Raw genomic sequence first — 19,133 nt, forward strand, 5'->3', positions numbered from 1 at the left:
ACTATCCAATATTTGTGTTATCATGTACTCATGTGTGATGGAAGAGATAAAACTATCATCACAAACAAATGGTTCAAACACACATGGATGAGATGTATGATGCAAAATGAAATTTATTGTAACTAGATAATGATAAATATGTATTTTAGAGTATGTATTAGAATATTAAATAGATAAAAGAGGACATGAGATCGATAATTTAATTAGTCCGTGCGGAAGCATGAGTTGGATGACAGACGCGGTAATGTTGCCACAGCTGGGGGAGTGATAGTGTCCGACGGTAAACCATCCCGTTGAAATTTTTCCGGTTCATTCGGACATGCCGCATTGATCAGATGATTTCGCACGGAATCTGGTGGTGGAATCGCTTGCTCCATGATGCATTCTTGTCTTCCTCCTGTTGCTGCGTTCGGAGTTTTTTCAATTTGACACGCCACATGTGGAAGTGGAACAGTGGAAGTTGGCAAGGCACCACTAGCACTACACGGGCAAGTCTTTCTTAATCCTAAGTTCCTAACCCAATCAACCATCATCAACCCTAAATGGTCTCGCACTATACCGCCATTCTCACCAGCAGTTTTCCAAGCTCGATCGAGTCCTTTTTAATCTGGCTGCGGCGCCTCATCTGGGTAGATATTTTCCCCAGCGGCCGGCTCACCCAGCTGGTTCATGCCGCTCCGTGTACGTACGCTCGTTCCTCTGAAAGCTCTGGCGATGGATGCCAACCCTCCATGATGTACTCCTACAGCAGTAGCTAGTGCAGCGTGACCTGGGCTGGGCGGCACTACTCGCGCCAGACTCTGCATTTCGGGATGGAAAGCGTCTCACAACTCTTGGAGCCCATCAAGCAACGTTTTGACTTTTGTCTCCGGTGGTGGCTCTTGAAACAAACTACGGCGCGCCGGCTTCCAAGTCAAACTCTAAACAACTTCATTTTCCGCGAGTGCTGACCTAGTCACTTTGGGAGATCTTGCACTTACACAAGCTGCCGGTGTGTGTTTTTTTATTCTTGGGTGAATCAGTTCAGATGCATGACGTACGAACGCGACGCCACTCATGCGGGCTGCAGCTCGTTGGTTTGCCCGGCGGGCCGCCGGGGGCCCCCTGCTTATGAGATTTGCACTGATGGATGCACCGGGCAGCTCTCCGCGGCCCACGCCGGGGACCAGCCGAGAGCAACGCGCACGGCGCACCAAGTGGTGGCCGGAGTGTGGCTGACTAGGCGTGCCACCGGAAGCTTCTTCTCCGACGATCACTTGGCACCCATGCCTCCGCTGACGAGTTGCATTGCCGACGCGCGCACGTGTGAATCCACGGGCCGGCGGCCCTGTTGGATCCGCCGTGGACCAGTGCATTCGGCGTGCACGATGGGAAAGAGAACAATTAGTGAGGCGCCGACTGCCGCCTTCCGGTCGATCGAGCGCGCCCCGGGAGGCGCGCGCGTCCACCTCCGCTAGCTGGTCGTCAGTCTCGGCCAACGCCATGTGCCGGATCGGACTCGAAGATCTCGACCTCGACGTCTCGTCGATCCCACTGGCTGCCGGCTGGCCCTCGAGGCCTCGACCGAGCTGCTCGCCCTCTTTCTGCGGCCGGAAAGGGAAGTGCACCTACGACTTGGCGTGTTGCGGGTTGGTGTATTATCGGGGAGGCGCATTCGAATGTGCAGGGTTCGGGCTGGCGTGGAAATTCTTGGCGACCCGTCCGCGTCCGTCTCCGGCGGCGAGGAGACCGGACGCGCGCGGTGCGGTTGGCCGGCGGCGGCGACAGCAACGGTGCAGCAGACTCGCCGTGGGTTCAGGGGTGGTGCTGGCCCGGGTCCTGGGGCGCCCGGTGAACCGCGAAATCCATTCCACCGGCGCGCTCGGGAACTGGATCTGGATGGCTACGTGACCGACGATCGGCCGATCGAGGCAGTCCCGCAACGTAAAGAAGCGTGCGTGGCCGCCGTGACGGCAAGGCTCCACTGATCGCCGTGAGCCCCCTGTGGTCAATGGATCGCGTGTCCGTCGTCCCATAGATCGACCAACCATAGTGTCACACGGTCTCGGGAAGAATGTCGCGATGGATAGACACTCGGGACATGACGGGGCGGGATGGGTTAAGATTCGAAGTAGAAAAAAAAAATGCTCATAAGTCAACAAGATATGGCCACGGCCCATATTACTGCGATATACTGGGCCTAATGTCTATAAAATGAATATTGGGCCTAAAGCCTACGAAGCGGCTGTTGGGCCAGAGAGCGGCTGACCTCGCGACTTACCCGAGCCCAGCCAGCCAGCCCACTCTCGCGAGCTCATAAGAAACCCTCGCGGAGCCACGAACCCCACTGCTCGCCCCCTCCCTCCCCAGTCCCCTCCGCCGCCGCCATCGCCTCACCGCCTCCTGCGGCTCCCGCTCAAGGTACGGGCAACCGTCGATCCTTTCCTCTATACTTGCTAGCTCTTGCGCTCGCATCGTCTCGTGTTGTTCTCGCTAGAACCGTCCCTGAACCGGTTCTCGTTTCCATTCCGCGATCTGGTTTTGGCCACTAGATTCACTGCCCTCGCAGTTGGCTGGGTGTGCTCATCGCGTGCTTCGTAGAGACGCATCGGGAGGTAATCCAGTTGGGTTTAGAGTTGGCTGTGTGCGTTGCAGTTTTAGGTTTCCCTTCCCAGGGACGGATTCGGGGCACAGGTACTGAGGCGCTACGGCTGTTTCAATGGCGTGGTTGCCTATTTTGTTTGTGTGCTATACGGACCAGGGAACCCGCTTTGCAGCAGAGATTTGTTCCGTGTTTCTGCTGTCAGTAGTCGCCCGACAGTTTATCTTTGAGCCCCTTTCGGATTGAAAGCACACGCACTCAGGTACTATGGCCTTTGGCGTTGCATAGTTGCCTATTTCATGGATGTGCGAGATGGACCAGGGTAGCACCCTTGCGGCAGGAGCTTACTTCGGTTGTGTTTCTGCTGCCTGTCAAAACCCAATATTTGTGTGGCAGCAAAATGACTTGATTGCTCAATGCGTTGTTATAGATTTGTCAGGTCTTGTGCCTGCATAGTTGCGCTGTCATGTGCTCATGTCATGGATGTTAATGTTTTGTCATTCATTTGTGGAAAATATGCAGAAGCTTGTGAAGGTTTCTTGAAGCTGAGAAGATGGTTCTGAAGTAAGTTTCTACTTCTGTGATTGCTATTGCAATAAGTTCGTAGATCAAGTTAGTCAATGCCCTTTGCATTGTACATGCTTCGGATATTTTGTCTGATAAGACTGTTAGACTAGTCTATAGCAGTAAGAGTTACTGATCTAGAAATTATTCTAAGTATGGTATGATCTCCTTGCAGGACGGAACTTTGCCGTTTCAGTGGTCAGAAGATTTATCCAGGGAAGGGCATCCGGTTCATTCGTGCTGACTCTCAGGTTGTTTGTTGATACATTTACTGGCATGGATATCTATAAGATTAGATGGTTATACAGAGTATCTGTATCTATTTTACAGGTGTTCCTTTTCGCAAACTCAAAATGCAAGCGCTACTTCCACAACCGCCTTAAGCCTGCGAAGCTTACCTGGACAGCAATGTACAGGAAGCAACACAAGAAGGTATTGTACAGCAAAGTTCTGTCCTGCATGTCTGTTCGGTTTTGGTGTGGTGTCTTTGGTATCTAATCCTTTTTCTTAAGCAATATAAAGTGGATTTCAAAGTGCTTTTGGTTCTTTATGCTCATACCATTTGTTGCCATTCATGATCAAATGGTAATATTACTTTATTTAGATGCAGTGCTGATTTCTCATAATTGTGTGCCGGTACATAAATGGCTATGCTACTTAATTTAGATGCATTACTGGTTTCTCAAATGGTTATGCTACTTTATTTAGATCGCATCTTCTGAATTATGCGATCGTGTTGTGTATAATTAAGCTTAATTTCTTTTATGTGTCAATCAGCTTGTTTCTTCCGTGTGCATATCCACTACAGTTAAGTCCTTGCTCCTGTTGATGCTAGAATTTCTCATATACTTTTGCCATTTCTGTCTGTAGGATATCCATGCTGAAGCCGTCAAGAAGAGGCGCCGCACCACCAAGAAGCCGTACTCCAGGTCAATTGTGGGTGCTTCGTTGGAAGTGATCCAGAAGAAGAGAGCTGAGAAGCCTGAGGTCCGTGATGCTGCTAGGGAGGCTGCCCTCCGGTATGTTTTCTACCACTTTGTATCGAGCCATCATTTATACAACCCTTGTTTTGCTGTGGCAAATACAACCCATCTTAATCTTTTCTCTGAAGCTGTGGGTTACCAATACCGATGCACAATACCTCTCAACTCATTTCAAATTTCCATGACTCTTGCAGTGAGATCAAGGAGCGTATCAAGAAGACCAAGGATGAGAAGAAGGCGAAAAAGGCAGAGGTGGCCAAGTCCCAGAAATCGCAGACAAAGGGCGCAGTCCAGAAGGGTTCCAAGGGCCCCAAGCTGGGCGGCGGTGGCGGCAAGCGCTGAAAGGGGTGTTGTCCTATCCTACTACTACTACTACTACTAGTCCGCTCACTCCGTCTCTGAGCTTTACCTGTCGTACTAAAGCCTCTTTTTGTAAAACCTCGGTTAAATTAGCAAGACTTGCTTTGTTTCAAGGTTGTTGCCATGTCTACGAAGAATGGATTCGTTATTATCTGGGAAAATGGTTGCTGACCTTATGCTTATTGTGTGATTCAGTTGAGTTGAACCTTATGCTTATTGTGTGATTCTGTTGAGTTTGCCTCTGGCGATGGATTGGACTATTGTTTCCCGAGCTGTTGTCGTGCCTTACCATTTCTGCTAGCATGGCGTGTAATCGTGCAGCAACTTTAGTACAGTAAATGGTACTTCCTCTGTTTTAAATTATAAGTCATCCCAAGAATTTTGGAGAGTCAATATTTTTCAAATTTGACCAAATTTATACAATAAGATAATAATATTTACGATACTAATTAGATATTATTAGATTCTTTGTTAGTTATATTAGTTATATTTTTATAGTATATTTATTTGATATTATAAATTTTTGTGTTTCTCTTTATGATTTTGATTAAATTTTGAGATGGTTTGATTCTCCAATTTTTTTGAAATGATTTATAATTTAGAACTAAGGGAGTAGTGGATGGTATTTTCCTGTGAACCATACAGCTTTATAAGCAAAACATGTTTATGCTGCCTACAGAGACGCGTGCCGAGAAACGAGTTAACGAAACCCGGTTATCGCGAAATCGGGCGTCCATGCGTGATCAGTCCTGTGACCACTCTTGGAATCCGGACCGGAGGAGAGTACCGCTTGAGCAAGTAGGCGGGCGGCAGGCACTCGCTGGTGGACTAGTAGCCTAGTACTAGCACACGGAACGGGTTCTCCCGAGTCCAGTGCCCGTTGGCCACGCGTGCGCCGCTATCAATCAAATCGCTCGCCTCGCGCCCGACGCGACGCCGGCAACGCTGCCACACTGCCACCGCCATTTATTATTGCTGCTGCGTGCCTCGCACACGGCACACGGCACACGGCACACGCCTACGCTCGCGTCCACGGGCAGCGCTACTACTGCTACTAGCGTGGTAGGAGAGCAGCAGCAGCGCGGTGCGCTCGGGAGGGAGGCATATCCGGTGCAATCACCGAACTGGTGAAAGCACCGTGAAATCAAACTAAAAAGGTCTTCAAAAAATTCTGAAAAAAATCATGAATGTACATCTCGGTCTACCCCATCTACATATAAATTTTCACGATCAAATTCATCTTACTCTAACAGTTACAAAAAAGATAAATTTTCTGACAATCATTAACGTTCAAATGCAGCCCAAATTTGTCTTTTTTGTAACTGTTAGAGTAAGATGAATTTGATCATGAAATTTTATATGTAGATGGGGTAGACCGAGATGTATATTTATGATTTTTTTCAAAATTTTTTGAAGACCTTTTTAGTTTGCTTTCACGGTGCTTTCACCCGTTCGGTGATTGCACCGGATATGCCTCCGGGAGGGAGCGGGACGAAGCGAAGCCGGCCGGCGAGGTTTTCAAACCTTCGACGTCGAGCACCGTCGTCTCGCGGACGCGCCAGCGCGATCGTCCGGCCCGCCACGTCCAGGTGAGTTCTCGCCGCCGCGGCGCGCTTCCGTTCCTTCCCCTCGTCCATGTCGCTTCGTCTCCTCCTCCGTACGACCGCCCTGGCCAATGGTGGTTCCTCAGGTCGCGCTCTCCCCTCCTCCACTCCACGTCGCCTCGCCTCCTTCCCCGTGCGTGCGTGCTGCATTGGTCTCGTGTCGCGGCGCGGCGCGGCGCCGGTTGCCTCGCGCGCCTCCCTGCGGATGCGGAGCAGCGCCGGTGTCCCAGTCCACCAATGCGGGGGCGAAATCAATGTGGGGGGATGCCGGACCGCGGCGGCGACCGGGGAGGGATGGGACGGGAGGCGTCTAGAGTACAGGTCGCAACTGCAGAATTTGTGAGCAGGGTCGCCGGTTCCTGCCCGTCCTGAGGGGGGCTTCCGGCTTCCACCTGCTTGGTCTTTGAAAACTCGGGCACAGAAGTACATGTCGCCCCTAATTTGGGGGATTTTTTTGGCACGGACCTGATGATGTCTCGATGATCAGCTGCTGCCCCTATTTTGTCAAAAGTAGTACTAGTCTCGTGTCCAAACGAAGCCAAAAATGCCGGCCAAATCATCTGCCCAAATGTATCTCGCCATAGGCCTTTACGAAGGAAAAGCTGATCATTGTCCCCATCGTATGTAGCTTGTAGTAAACTCGGAAGCAGTGCAGATTCACCTTTATTTTATCTCCACCAACGGAATGAGAATAAACGTATGACTTAGAATTGCTGTTCTAGTTATGCATTTTTTTTTCAATTCTTACGTCCTTCAAATCTGATTTCATCTAGTATGCCAGGTCTGGTCCCCCGATTATTTGAGCTAAGTTTATTGTAGTACAACTCATTTCTAATAGTCTGACACACACTCATTGATACCATGTCTGCTACTCCTGGCAGCATAATGATCAAGACGTTTGGAGAAATGGATAATGATAATGTTGATGTCCTTAAGCAAGGTCAAATGCAGAGCCAAGTCCTTAAACGAGGTAAAATGCAGGGTGATGTCCTTAAGCAACGTCAAATGCAGAGCGATAAATTGACCAGACAATTTAACTCTCCAACTAAGCCCAGCCCTGCTGTTGCTGGGGCTACAAAGGTTCTTACATTTATCCTCTCTATTTTTTTTTACTTTGCTTTCTAAACTAGATGCCAGGATATCTTTGTTCTTTTGTTGATATATTTTCTGCTGCATATTTATAAAGAAATCGCTGTTGAAGGGTCAAAATGAGAAAAATGTGGTAGAAGATGCAAAAATTTCACCCCCTCGTGTCAAGCGAAATAAGACTGGACCAAATCAGCTTTCGTATAAAAAAAACAATGTATCTGCAAAACATGTCCTGCCTGAAGACTCTGGAGGTACTACTGAATTGAAGAGACTGCTAACTCCAATTAACTTATTCGAAGACGAATGCATTTTCTGCCATTCATTTAGAACAAGCCAGGTAATACAGTTTACAATATTTAACATCTATTGTCTCAGAACTGATGTTATCCCCCAATTTCAGTTCCATAAGTCGATGGTATGTTATCTAAAGGGAAGAATTGTGTCCATTGAAGAGGGCAACTCATCAAATGCCATCTATGTCCATAAAAACTGCATGGAGTGGTAGGGTTCTGCCTTGTGTGTAGACAGTTCTCAACTCTCTATACTAATCTACATAATTTAGGTTTATTGGCATGCCATTTCAGTGCAAATTTAAGGGATGAGTCCCTCTGCAGTATTGCAGAGGAACTACTTCCGATTTAAGATGCAATAATGTTTTTGTTTTCTCTAATATGTTCAGTTCGGTGTTAATCTAAAGCACCGCATTTTTACAGTCATGTGACCTTTCATTTTCCATTCCCACTGATTTTTTACTTTTTGTTAAGGGCTCCTAGAGTGTGGTTTAAGGGTGACGTTATTATGAACTTGGAGTCAGAAATCAGACGTGCTTCAAGACTGAGATGCGGAAGATGTGGACTCCAGGGAGCAGCCCTTGGTTGTTATGACAATGATTGCAAAAGGAGTTTTCACGTTCCATGTGCACTTCAGATTGCTTGTCGCTGGGATGTTGTAAGCTCTATTGCTGTTGATCCAATGGTTTGTATTTTCTATAATTTCTGTGATGTTCTGACATGCTTATTCTTTACGTGGTAGGGTGAACGTCATGTGCTGTGCCCTGAACATGTTTCAAAGACATTACCATGTGATAAGCTGTATACACGTACAACGGAGAATGCCAATTCTTCTTCCTTGCATCAAAGGTTTGGGATCTTTCTTTGCCCTTCTTGGAAGGTATATGTAAATTTTGCAGTTCTTGTGATCTATGTTTTGTTTTTCTTTCTAGCCAATGCTCCTACAAAGAAGATTCTTTCACCGATTTCGAAGAGGAAGGCCAACAATCTGACCAGCTTAAAACCACAAGGTCTTTCTTGCCTGTGGGGTACATGATATTTCTTCATCTTTAGAGATAATGTGAAGGCTCATGGTAATTTATGTAATCAGCCATATTTCATTCTATAATTTTGTGGATTCAGCCCATGTACAGACAAGGAAGGAAAACTTGACAATCGTCATAGGGAAAATCAACAAACAGATAAACTCAACACTTCTAATGCTGCATTATTTCCTCAGAGGTATGTGATCTCGTGAAAATATATAGATATTAGAGTCCATGTGATTTCTTGCCTGGGGGGTACATTATATGTCTTCAACTTTCTTTTAGAGAAAGGTTCATAATGATTTTATTAATCACCCATTTTCATATCTTTATTTGGTGGTTTCAGCCCATATATACACAAGGAAGTAATTCTTGACAATCATCAAAGGGAAAATCAGCAAACAGATCAGTTTAACATTTTGAATCCTTTGCACTTGAGTCAAAGGTATGTGATTTCTTCATCTTTGTTTTGTGATATGCATTTATTAGAATTCATCTGATTAATATATAGTGTCTGTGTTGTATTTTTCCTAGCAAATGTTCTCCAAAAGAAGGAATTTCCACCAATAGCTCAACAGATGGCAAACAAATTGATCAGCTTGATACCTCAAGTTTTTCTTCCTTGCCACTGGGGTATGTCATGTTTCTTAAGTTTACTGGTTACTTAACTATTGACCAACATTTTGTTTCTTTAATTCCACGTTGTATTTCGTGACTCTAGGAAACATTTATATGAAGAAGAAATTTGTATGAATTGTGAAAGGGATGATCAACGAGCACATAAGCATAACACGTCAAATTTGCCCTCATTGCCTAAGAGGTACATGATTGTTCAAAGATCTTGGCCCTTCTTGGGAGGTAATATAGATATTCTTGGTCATTGAACCGTCACTAATTACTAATTATAATTATCTTTGCCTAGATCCCATCATTCCAGCTGTCATCCAGATGAAGAAGGAATTTCCAGTGTTTACAAAGGGGAAGAAATAAAAGCATATCAGCCTGACACGTCAAGCTTCCCTTCTGATCAGTTGGTTTTGCTTGGATTGTCTTTGACTGCGTCAGAGAAGGTATCATAGAATAAAGTAGCAAAAATAAGCAACTTCTTGTGGGCGCATCATGGATGGATCACATGTTTCCTGTGTTCATCTATCTTTATAGAAATTTGGCACAAGAAATTTGCTACATGCATTAGCATTACAAATGATTTCTGTCCCATTCCAGATTGTTACCTTTTTTTTTTGAGGCAGCTTGTGACCAATTTGCTTCACGCGTGTTGGACAGGATTCCTTGCAGGAGTTTGCATGTTGGACCAACGCGAGGCTGATGAAAGAGTGGGGCGAAAATGTGACTCATGCCATCGTGGGCAAAGGTGCTGGCACCTCATGGAGCAGATCATTTGAAGCTCTCATGGCCATACTGCTTGGGAAATGGGTTGTCCATTTCGAATGTTAGTAGTGAATCTTTCTGCTGCAGTTCCATACGTGAGCCTTCTTTTGTATGTTTTGAGTTCTATGTTTATGTGTTCGGATAAGTTGCTGAATCTTACTCTCATCTCATCTCCTTCTTACATGTACATCTACATTTAGGGAAGTCAATTGGGGGCGTCATAGATCCTCGGAGCAGTTTTACCCGGCCTGATGCTTTTTGACCTTGCTCTTTTAGGGATTGCGGACTGCTCCTCGGAGATGACTCGGCGTCCAGAAGCTTCTTATGAGGTAGCACTCAGCATGGATCCACTCCGGACAATCGACGGGCCGAAGAAGGGAAGAATCCGAGCAACCAAAGGGGCATGTTACTATGTTATCTGGCACTGGCAGTCAATTGAAAAAAGAAGTTACATTCCTGGGCAAAACCTGACTGCTGCCATTCGATTGTTCACCTCGCGCCTGCAGGCACCGAAGCTGTTCGCGGGACTGCGCTTCTGCCTCAGCGCCTACATGGACCCTGACGGCAGACACCGCGTGCGCAACCTCATCGCGGCTGCGGGAGGGCAGGTCCTGAGGGAAGGGTTCCTGGACTTGCTGCTCGGAGACTCCGACGGCTCGTTGGTGGGTCTGTACTTCGTCTTCGACGGCGACGCGCCCGGAGAATTTTCCACGAGCACGCTGCGGAAGGAGGTGGAGGAGGCGAGGAAGCACGCGGCTGCGGGGGCGCGGGTGATCAGCCACCTGAGGTTGCTTGACGCCGTCGCGGCGTATGACGCGGAGATCCTGGACCCCGCTGAACGTGAAGAGAAGGATGGCTTCGCGTCGTAAATGCGCGCGCGAGTAGGGAGGAGTTTTTGGCGATTCAGTACCAGCATTTTGTTCGGCAGAAGCAGAACAGTATTATTCAATGTGTATACTGATCGGTGGATAGGGGTCGATCAGCGTCGTCGTAGGATGATGGCACCTGCTCAGAACAGTATTATTCAGAAATGTGATAGCGCTTGTTGTTAGAAAGTTGGAACCGGTTCTCGCTTGGCGGCAGCAGCACAGGCGCAGCACTAATCACACTCCATCCTTCCCATCCCATCTCGTAGAGACAACTAATGATCTAGTGCGAATGAGGCTTCAATGTTAAACCAAAATGAGCGGTATCAGCTTTGCATGATCTGTGCAGCGCTATAGGTTAAAGCCTGAAAACCATCTCCTTACTGCACCGCCTGACTTCTTTGAACCAAAACAGGACTAGAATTTCATTATTAAGACACTCCAACGCAACTATACCCCAACCGTCAAAAGAAGAACGATGCGCACTCCTCGAATCCAGAGTCTGAATTTTCTTTTATGCAACTCAGATGACCAAAACATTTACAGTCGTCATGGAGACTGCATCACAAAAAAGGCAGGGAAACTCAAAACATAGTTACAATAGCCCTACTGATTAAAGCCAACGAATTACGAAGCACACTAGATCTCAGCTACACGTCTACAGCTGCCACCTGGCAGGGCTGCCGCCAACAAAGGAGCTCCCATTTTCCAGAACAGCATGCAGCATGTCCTGTCCATAGAGGAAGATGAAATTTATTTTTGCACGATGGATTTAATATGAATAAATCAATCAGTTTCCTGGGGCCAGAAGTGCTTACAGAATGAATTTCTGTGAACTCATCCAATCTATGGCAACAGCTACTGAAGACTAACCAAAACAAACTACAAATTCCGGAGAACGGGCCACAGCTGCAAGTGCAAATCAGTGAGTCAGGGATACAAGTCAAACATATCAGATAATTATACTTTCTTTTGACGCATAATAGAAGAATGCTACCTTATAGTTCTCGTCTAAGATTTTGGGCGGCTGAAGGAAGGACAGGTCTCTTCTCCACTGCTTCATAATGGAGAACGAAGTTGTCCTGCATGAAAAAGACCGTTCAAATACACCTTCCCTGCTAATATAGACATACGGTTAGAAAAGAAAGACAGGTTTGATTCAGACAGTAAAACCTTATGGACAGTATCCCAGATGTTTGGATCAAAACAAATGTAGGACCCTCGTTCATGAAGTGGAGTTTTCACAAGAGGCGCGGCATTAGGAGCTCTTGTGAGCCAGACACGGTAGTCTTTGTGGTAAAACCACCCTTTATTGTATCTGATGAAAACAATGGGTCACTGATTTGCTCATACAACACGGTAGTGTGTAAGCTAAATATCAAGAATACAAAGAGTGATAAAAAGAAAACTGTGCAGTTTCAATGCTTACAATTCATTAGCAGCATACAACTGAGCAACATCCTTCGGCATGCTACACAAAGAACAAAGTCAAATGATGCACAGCCTAGTTACATTAAATAATCAGTTAAATTAACTCAAAAATACCTGTAGAAGATGTAGAACAATGTCAAGGGGTGAAACTTCTGAAAATGTAATGGCTGCACATGATGGAAAAAATATGTAAATATGCAATGACAGTAAGCAGGAGGCTAATAATAATAAAAACGTCAAGAAGATTACTTGTAGCGGTGGTGGTGGCTCAGCAGAGAAACAAGCAGGGATCTGATAATCAGGTTCTCCTTTAGCTGGCTCATTTGACCATGGAGACCCAAATGTCTTGTAAAGATTATCTTGGGAGTTCAAATTCAACCCTAGTGATGTCAAATCAATTCCTAAAGCAAGAGCTGTTGGTCCAGGCTCTTTCAATCTTATTAGACTCAACAATCCAAGTAAACTATATGGATCTGGTGTGGCTTGTGTTCCCTGAACAGATTTTTGGCTCTGATCCTTGAATGGTTGTGGGCCTGAAGTTGCCTGCAACCGAAGTGAATTTTGACTCTGCGGTTGATGGTACTGCTGCATAAATTGTTCATAAACTCCCGAATTTGATGATGGACTTGGAGAATTTGCAGGCCTTAATCCAATACTTTCCAGCCCAGCATTTTGAACCTAGTAAAGGCTCATAATGGTTAATAATCCACAATGGAAGGCTTAGCAGGCACCAAATGTTAAAAAGTTAGTGGGGATCTCTCCTGCTGTTCCGGTTGACTAGAAAAATATCAAATCGAGTTGTTTCATAAAAAGTGTTGCATTCAATCTTGAGATGATGTAAAAGAACACAGTAGTGTTGCTTACTGAATTAGCACTCTGCTGATGTTGACGGGGCGGATAGCTGCTTCCCAAGTTAAAGCCAGATGATCTAGCCATCTATAAAACAATGCAAGTCAAAATATACGAATAAGCAGATATGTGTTCAGCAAATCAAAAGGTTTACAAACACTCACAGGATAATGTTGTGCTTGCATAATATTTACGTTCTCATGAAGGTGGTCCTTATGATGCATATCCATAGCATAATCTGAGGAACTACCTTATATTCCAAAGAAACATATAATTAGATAATACTCCAAAAAAGAAAGAAAGTATAACAAAAAATATAATCAGCATAAACGGGGGGAAAAACTCAATTGGCATTAGCATATGATTGGTGGAAAATTGAGAAGAGGATCACAGAAAATGAATAAATATGAATCACAGATTGTCATGCTGTGCTGAATTATCGCATATGTTGTGAATGTAATGGTCCAAATTGAAAATATAAATAATAACGGATGAAATGCAAGTGCATAAGCTAAAAAAAAAAGGACTGGTAACAGTTATCTACTACGTGCATGATTTGATCAGCAATGGTTCTTTGTAAATGCGCACCTTTATATCCTGGTAAAGCTGGAAAATCTTCATTCTGAATGCTGAATTCCTGATTTTGTTGCACGATTGCATTCACACTTACGCCATGCTTTCGCAGTGACCCTTCAAATTACAGAAGTCAGAAGTTATATAATGTAATATCATCAGAAGATTTGTTAGCATTGCAGTGTTACCATATTGGCCTTGACCACCTCCAGCAGAATTAGGCCGACCAGTTAGCTGAGGGAAGTCATTTATATCAAATGGGGCATTGTCACCCGAGCTTCCATCATGTAGAATTCCAGAAGATCCTAAAGAACTGTTTCCTGCCTGTACTTGATTCTGAGACAATGACCCTCCAGGTGTTGGGTAAGAACTTCCAAGCAAGTTCATGAATTGAGGAGATGCTGGCAAATGAACAAATAAACCAAGTGGAACATGAATATTACATTATTTACAAGAAGTTTTAAACTATTCATAAAACCAGTTCTATGTAACATTAGACCATAAATTTAACACATAGTTTTCTAATATATAATGACCTGCGTTACCACTTCAGTATCTCTTGTCAGTTTTGAGTCAAAGTGGGCCAAGTAAAGGCTTTCCCTTTGAAACTTAAAACAGCAAAGTGTTTCCCTTCTTCAGCCTTCTTACTAAGCTTAGCATTTTCATATCACTGAAGTATACCTAGCGGATTCTAGCCAAACAGTTATCACTAGTACTAGATCATTTCACTATCCAGCCAGCATGAAAGATATAACGGAAATATACATACACAGATTCATCAAACAAGCATGGGAAGTTCAACCAAGCAGCCATATTCCGCAACGTCAACGGCATACCTTGTTGAAGCATACTGCTCATCCGGTTGGATCCTTGAATATTGATAGCCCCACTTCCAGAGTTGCCACTTAAATTCATGCGAGACGCTATCCCAGGCATAGACAGCCCTGCAGAGCTTATACTTCTCCCAATATTGCTCCCACCCACAATATTCCCAGAATTTGTTATTCGTGGGCCTAAATTCCCCAAAACTGGAGAAGCTGCCAACCCAGGAGCAGAATTCCGGTTACCCACATTAGCCAAGTTCGAGGATAAACCTTGTATTGAACCACCAATAGCATTCATGCTACTACTAAATCCAGCAGAATTCCGGTTACCCACATTAGCCAAGTTCGAGGATAAACCTTGTATTGAACCACCAATAGCATTCATGCTACTACTAAATCCAGGATTTCCCCCAACATTCATACCTCCTCTGTTGCTGATCCCAGAATGACCATGAGGAATCTACAACGGGGACAAACAATATGAGAACTGCAGCGAGAAATGCCCCACTTTGGACAGGAATATGCTGTAGATTCTGGGGGGAAACCTGAGACATGGAAGCTTGAAGATTATTTGAGGGGAAACGGCCACTGGAAATACTACCACCAGGCTGTTGAACCCCTGGTGACGGGATACCTGCCATTGAATTATTTCTTGGTGCTAATGATCCAGAGATATTTGTGAGATTGAGATTTCCATGAATGTTGTGTGAACCTTGCAAGCAAATTCAAACAAGTTAACAATAAAAGCAGGACAATGCAACATGCATAAATGGACTAGTAAAATACTGTAATCTTCAACAACCTGAGTGATGGAAACCTGGAAGTGATCCAGATTGACCAGAAAATGATGATGCAAATGACCTTCCTGTTGAATCTCGAAGGTTTGAAGCGGCCCCACTAATGTTTGACTGCAAAAGTGATGAAAATGTGTTCACCCATCAGAGTATATAACTGGGGGATTTCAAGATGTATTTGTAATTACGAGGATACAAAAAGTAGAACAGTTGGAACAACACTGTTACACAAATCAAGCAGCAAGTATCTAAGAAAGAAGAGAAAACAAAACATGTTTGCTTCCTAGTTAGCAATATTTTTTATATCTTAGTTATGAGAAGGAGAACTAAACAGAGATCAAACAAAAGATTATCATATCTAGAAAAGGACAAGCTATAGGAGCCACTAATAATTCATAACATCCAAGTGATCTAAGAAACTGGGTTACAATGGTTAGCTCATTAAAAAAAGAAGCAAATACATAACCATATTAATTTATTAAGGGTGAGGACGTACGTTCAGTGGTCCTGACATGTTGACGATTCCCAAAATTGAACAAGCCTGGAGCACCTCAAATATTATCCACCTAATGGCATTATATTGTTTATCCAATCTGAAGACCCAGAAGAGAAAATACACGTGCACGTTATTTATACAGCCATATTCTTTCAACAAAATGCATTTTACTTCAAATAAAGAAAAAAAAAAGCTAAGCATGCACATCATTTTAGCATGTTTTATCAGTAAACATGGGCAGATTACTTACAAAGAGGCAAAGTAGGACCAAAAGCTGATTTCTAATTTAAAACATTGAATGATAATAAGAGATGAAGGTTCTATTTGGAAATTCAGTGTAATTCTAGGTTACTTCTTGAAGCAAGAAGCCAGGCACCAACGGAAGTTTGATACTAATAACTGCGTATTGATACCCCAAATATGTTGTGAAAGTTACTCATGCAGAACAAAATATTGCATAGCAAGAACACACTACCAAACTATGATGATAGAAACAAAAGTATTCAGTCCAATCTAGGGTAATGAAGGCATGTGCGACCTTTAGCTTTAAATCGACGTTTTGAGAAATGCAACTAGAACTCTGAAGCTTATAATTTTCAAGCAAAAAATGACACAAATCTTTATCTCCCGGTTTTGAAGACTAGCTGAGTTTTAGAAGGCAAAGCAAAGGCTCTAAGAACTTACAGAAACAAGAAAATACATAGCGAAAGAAACAAGAAAATTGACTGATGCATCCATGGCTTCTTATCCTATAGTTTCTTTCACCTCCAAAGGCATCAGGTTCGTGCAGGCAAACAACAAATACATTGTTCGGCTGGTTTTGTCACCCATGTGGTCTCCCTATAGCTATTGAAGGTCAAATTTACACAATTATCCGATTTGGGATTTACCCATCGTGTCTCTAACTCAGAGTCAGAATCTACCTCACCAATAATTAAAACTGCAAGGTCTACATGATCTTCCCAGGTTTCTACTCCCCTACAAACTGGAGGTTTTGTGACCAGTGACCAGTCACAAAGGTCTACGGGCTCCAACACTGAATTACAGAATTCAGCCACAATGACTGCACTGGTGCTCCCCATCGTATCTGAACCCTCGATCTGAGGCTGAGATAGGCAAATCGTCCGAAGCAAGAGTTCAGACACCATCCCGCCAATATTCCAAACCAATCGCCACCCCAAATGTGAAAAACGACCGCCGAATCGAATCTAGGCTAAACCCAACCCAGCCCAACCCGACGCGCGATTGGAAGCGGCTCAATCCATCCCCCAGCGAGCCCTCCGCAGAGACGCGCCGGGCAGACACAGATCAGTTGACGACGTCGCGCATGGGCAGTGCGGCTGCCCATTGCCCTACGAGACAGTCCTACGACCTGCGTCAGCGCCGAGGGAGCACGAAGAAGGGCCAGCTGAGAGCTTATGAACTGACCGATGTGGAGCGCGGCCGTGCGGGCCACGGGAGCGGATCCCTCGGCGTTGAGGCGGAGGACCGGCGAGAGGGAGACGACGACGGCGACGGGGAACAGAGATGGGAAGCGGGTGGGGAGTGGGAGGTCAAGATGCAAGCGGGCCTGTCTGCAAACGTCTGCAGGACTACCTGCATCATCTGCGAGCACTAATTCAAAGAAAATCCCTCTCGTGCAACAAATTTGGAGCTAATAGAAGGGGGCAAGAAAACGACGCCATTTCCGCCGCTCCCAGCCCTCTCCGAGGCAGCCCCGGTCGAGAAAAGGATCCCAACTTTTTCCAGGAACCAAAACAAAACCCAGCTGAACGAGTGGAAGGTGCGAGCGCGCGAGCAAGATTGGATCTGGGAGGAGCGCTCACCACCGCGGGGGAAACGGAACGGTCGCGCGCAGGCCGCCGCGAGCGGTCGCCGGGTGGATGCCGTGGCCTTGCGGGGAGGCAGACGGAGGAGGAGGAGGAGGACACCGAGATCCAAGGCGACGGCGGCGCTCCGTCTGCCGCCGCTCGCAGCTCGATCCGTCTTGGCGTCTGCCGCAGCAAACAGCTCTCCTTGAGGCGATCCACAGTTGGGCCACGAATGCCTACTAGGCTTGCCCGGCGTCTTTTTTATTTTTATATTTTTCAAAAATATTTTTTACAAAAATATATTTTTGATTTCATAATTTACAGTTTTATACCCCTACCGTCCGGCAGGGGGCGGCAGTGACTTATATTTATATGTACGCGGAGGCCCATGGCGGGAGCCTGCCGCCCCCTGCCGAGCGGCAGGCTTCCCCTCCCCGCAAAATTGCAGCAATGAGCCATTAGATGTGGTTTTAGATATTTTGGATACAAATAAAAACCATTAGTAAAGTACATGAATATGAAAAGTATAAGTTAGCAATTCATACACATACGCAAATGATAACGAAATAGGTAATGCATGAGAACGAAATAAGTATAATATGACGACATGTCCATAACAAAAATACAGAAACAGCTAGAAGCATCTCCTAACCACCCCGGCCATGTCGACCTCTTTTACGCTGAGCGTTGACGTGGTCGGTAGAGTAGGTGTGTCGCTCTGGAGGACCTACGTCTCTATCTGGACGTCCGGTGGCCACAGGTGTCTGGAAGGTAGGATCGGCTTGCTGGTTAGGTGTAGAAAATAACCGACTCCAATCTTCGAAGTTCGCCTCAAAAGTATCATGTGTGGGCCCTATACAGTAGCAATTAAGATATCTTAATCATCATTTTATAAGTCATATATTTGGGTACATATTCATCATACGTATCTGTTGGTGGTGGATACGAAGAATGACCTATATCAGGAAGCTGGTGGTGCGATCCTGTAAACCATTCAAATTATTTAAAATATTCATAGAAATAAGAAGAACGTGATAAATTCGGGCTACGGATTAGGTATTTACATTGCGTTCCTTCTGCTGTCGCCGTAGGGTAATACGAAGAAGGTCCCGCATCATATAACTGTTGTGATCCTATATGTAAATACAAAAGGAATTAGACTTCATACCACAATTAATTGAAATTAAGATATGGACTATATGTTTACCGAAAGGTCGTGGTGGTGCCTGTGTTGGTTGAAATGACATCCCTCCAGCTGGTGCCATGATACTAAACTGAGTCCCTCCGTGAGGTTGATAAGGTGGGTGTGCATCACCTGTATGGACTGAGAATTAATTGTTGGCTTCAAAGTAGGAAGTCAGTAACTATCCTCACGTATCTACATAATGTTGCTGAGACCAATAAAGTATTTGGGAAGACTGCTGCTGTGTGGAACCACAAGGAAACGAGGTCGAGGCTTGAGACGAACCGTACGAGTCCTCGTACGATGTCCGGCTACCAAAGTCTTCAAGCATGGAATGGACTCTTTGTGAAACTCGGGTCCAGACCGACTCTTGCTCATTCATATCCATCATAGATCCCGCTCAAATCCTCATCAAATTCAC

General features: G+C 45.1%; 3 protein-coding genes and 1 non-coding gene across 11 annotated transcripts; 3 read left to right on the forward strand and 1 right to left on the reverse strand.

Annotated features, from left to right (window-relative positions):
• Window positions 1–2,282: 2,282 nt before the first annotated feature.
• LOC120665116 (60S ribosomal protein L24) lies at window positions 2,283–4,704 on the forward strand. Its single transcript, XM_039944552.1, has 6 exons — window positions 2,283–2,400; window positions 3,104–3,145; window positions 3,321–3,396; window positions 3,476–3,577; window positions 4,016–4,164; window positions 4,323–4,704. Exons 2-6 carry the CDS (start codon window positions 3,135–3,137, stop codon window positions 4,468–4,470), a joined length of 486 nt encoding a protein of 161 aa, XP_039800486.1. The 5' UTR covers window positions 2,283–2,400; window positions 3,104–3,134; the 3' UTR covers window positions 4,471–4,704.
• A 1,270-nt stretch (window positions 4,705–5,974) lies between these two features.
• LOC120665117 (BRCA1-associated RING domain protein 1-like) lies at window positions 5,975–10,964 on the forward strand. 4 transcript variants are annotated; one of them, XM_039944555.1, is made up of 14 exons: window positions 5,975–6,077; window positions 6,974–7,172; window positions 7,294–7,518; window positions 7,582–7,682; window positions 7,946–8,129; window positions 8,214–8,320; window positions 8,404–8,499; window positions 8,594–8,692; window positions 8,843–8,941; window positions 9,031–9,129; window positions 9,218–9,316; window positions 9,419–9,566; window positions 9,781–9,946; window positions 10,162–10,964. In XM_039944555.1, exons 2-14 carry the CDS (start codon window positions 6,978–6,980, stop codon window positions 10,752–10,754), a joined length of 2,211 nt encoding a protein of 736 aa, XP_039800489.1. In that variant the 5' UTR covers window positions 5,975–6,077; window positions 6,974–6,977; the 3' UTR covers window positions 10,755–10,964. The 4 variants fall into 4 exon arrangements, with proteins under 4 accessions (XP_039800489.1, XP_039800487.1, XP_039800488.1 ...); XM_039944556.1 differs by lacking the exon at window positions 5,975–6,077 and having other exon boundaries at window positions 6,812–7,172; window positions 10,162–10,286; window positions 10,392–10,962; XM_039944553.1 differs by lacking the exon at window positions 5,975–6,077 and having other exon boundaries at window positions 6,809–7,172.
• Window positions 10,965–11,217: 253 nt separating this feature from the next.
• LOC120665118 (probable NOT transcription complex subunit VIP2) lies at window positions 11,218–17,745 on the reverse strand. 5 transcript variants are annotated; one of them, XM_039944561.1, is made up of 17 exons: window positions 17,545–17,743; window positions 15,719–15,815; window positions 15,231–15,336; window positions 14,974–15,140; window positions 14,801–14,888; window positions 14,441–14,713; window positions 13,793–14,005; window positions 13,620–13,721; window positions 13,196–13,281; window positions 13,047–13,118; window positions 12,432–12,860; window positions 12,297–12,349; window positions 12,181–12,222; window positions 11,925–12,069; window positions 11,749–11,833; window positions 11,570–11,660; window positions 11,218–11,481 (listed from the first exon to the last, which is right to left on the reverse strand). In XM_039944561.1, the coding sequence occupies exons 2-15, from the start codon at window positions 15,734–15,736 to the stop codon at window positions 11,750–11,752; spliced, it is 1,878 nt and encodes a 625-aa protein (XP_039800495.1). In that variant the 5' UTR covers window positions 15,737–15,815; window positions 17,545–17,743; the 3' UTR covers window positions 11,218–11,481; window positions 11,570–11,660; window position 11,749. The 5 variants fall into 5 exon arrangements, with proteins under 5 accessions (XP_039800495.1, XP_039800494.1, XP_039800493.1 ...); XM_039944560.1 differs by having other exon boundaries at window positions 14,441–14,698; window positions 14,786–14,888; XM_039944559.1 differs by having other exon boundaries at window positions 13,226–13,281; window positions 14,441–14,888; window positions 17,545–17,745.
• On the forward strand, window positions 15,231–15,308 carry LOC120668286. The gene has a single exon (XR_005672380.1). It is a non-coding gene; the product is annotated as a small nucleolar RNA snoR35 (small nucleolar RNA).
• Window positions 17,746–19,133: the final 1,388 nt, after the last annotated feature.

The sequence above is a fragment of the Panicum virgatum genome, chromosome 3N (genome assembly GCF_016808335.1).
Source record: "Panicum virgatum strain AP13 chromosome 3N, P.virgatum_v5, whole genome shotgun sequence".
NCBI classification, from domain to species: Eukaryota; Viridiplantae; Streptophyta; class Magnoliopsida; order Poales; family Poaceae; genus Panicum; species Panicum virgatum.

Bases quoted from the DNA above. Each gene is read 5' to 3' on its own strand.
- LOC120665116 (XM_039944552.1), top strand. The intron at 3,578-4,015 runs GTATTGTACAGC...TTCTGTCTGTAG, and splicing joins ACAGGAAGCAACACAAGAAG to GATATCCATGCTGAAGCCGT. The intron at 4,165-4,322 runs GTATGTTTTCTA...TGACTCTTGCAG, and splicing joins GCTAGGGAGGCTGCCCTCCG to TGAGATCAAGGAGCGTATCA.
- LOC120665117 (XM_039944553.1), top strand. From the start codon at position 6,954: ATGTCTGCTACTCCTGGCAGCATAATGATCAAGACGTTTGGAGAAATG. The intron at 7,519-7,581 runs GTAATACAGTTT...CCCCAATTTCAG, and splicing joins ATTCATTTAGAACAAGCCAG to TTCCATAAGTCGATGGTATG. The intron at 9,130-9,217 runs GTATGTCATGTT...TCGTGACTCTAG, and splicing joins TTTTCTTCCTTGCCACTGGG to GAAACATTTATATGAAGAAG.
- LOC120665118 (XM_039944557.1), bottom strand. The intron at 13,119-13,195 runs GTGAGTGTTTGT...ATTGTTTTATAG, and splicing joins TGCAAGCACAACATTATCCT to ATGGCTAGATCATCTGGCTT. The intron at 12,070-12,180 runs GTAAGCATTGAA...TGTTTTCATCAG, and splicing joins TTGTATGCTGCTAATGAATT to ATACAATAAAGGGTGGTTTT.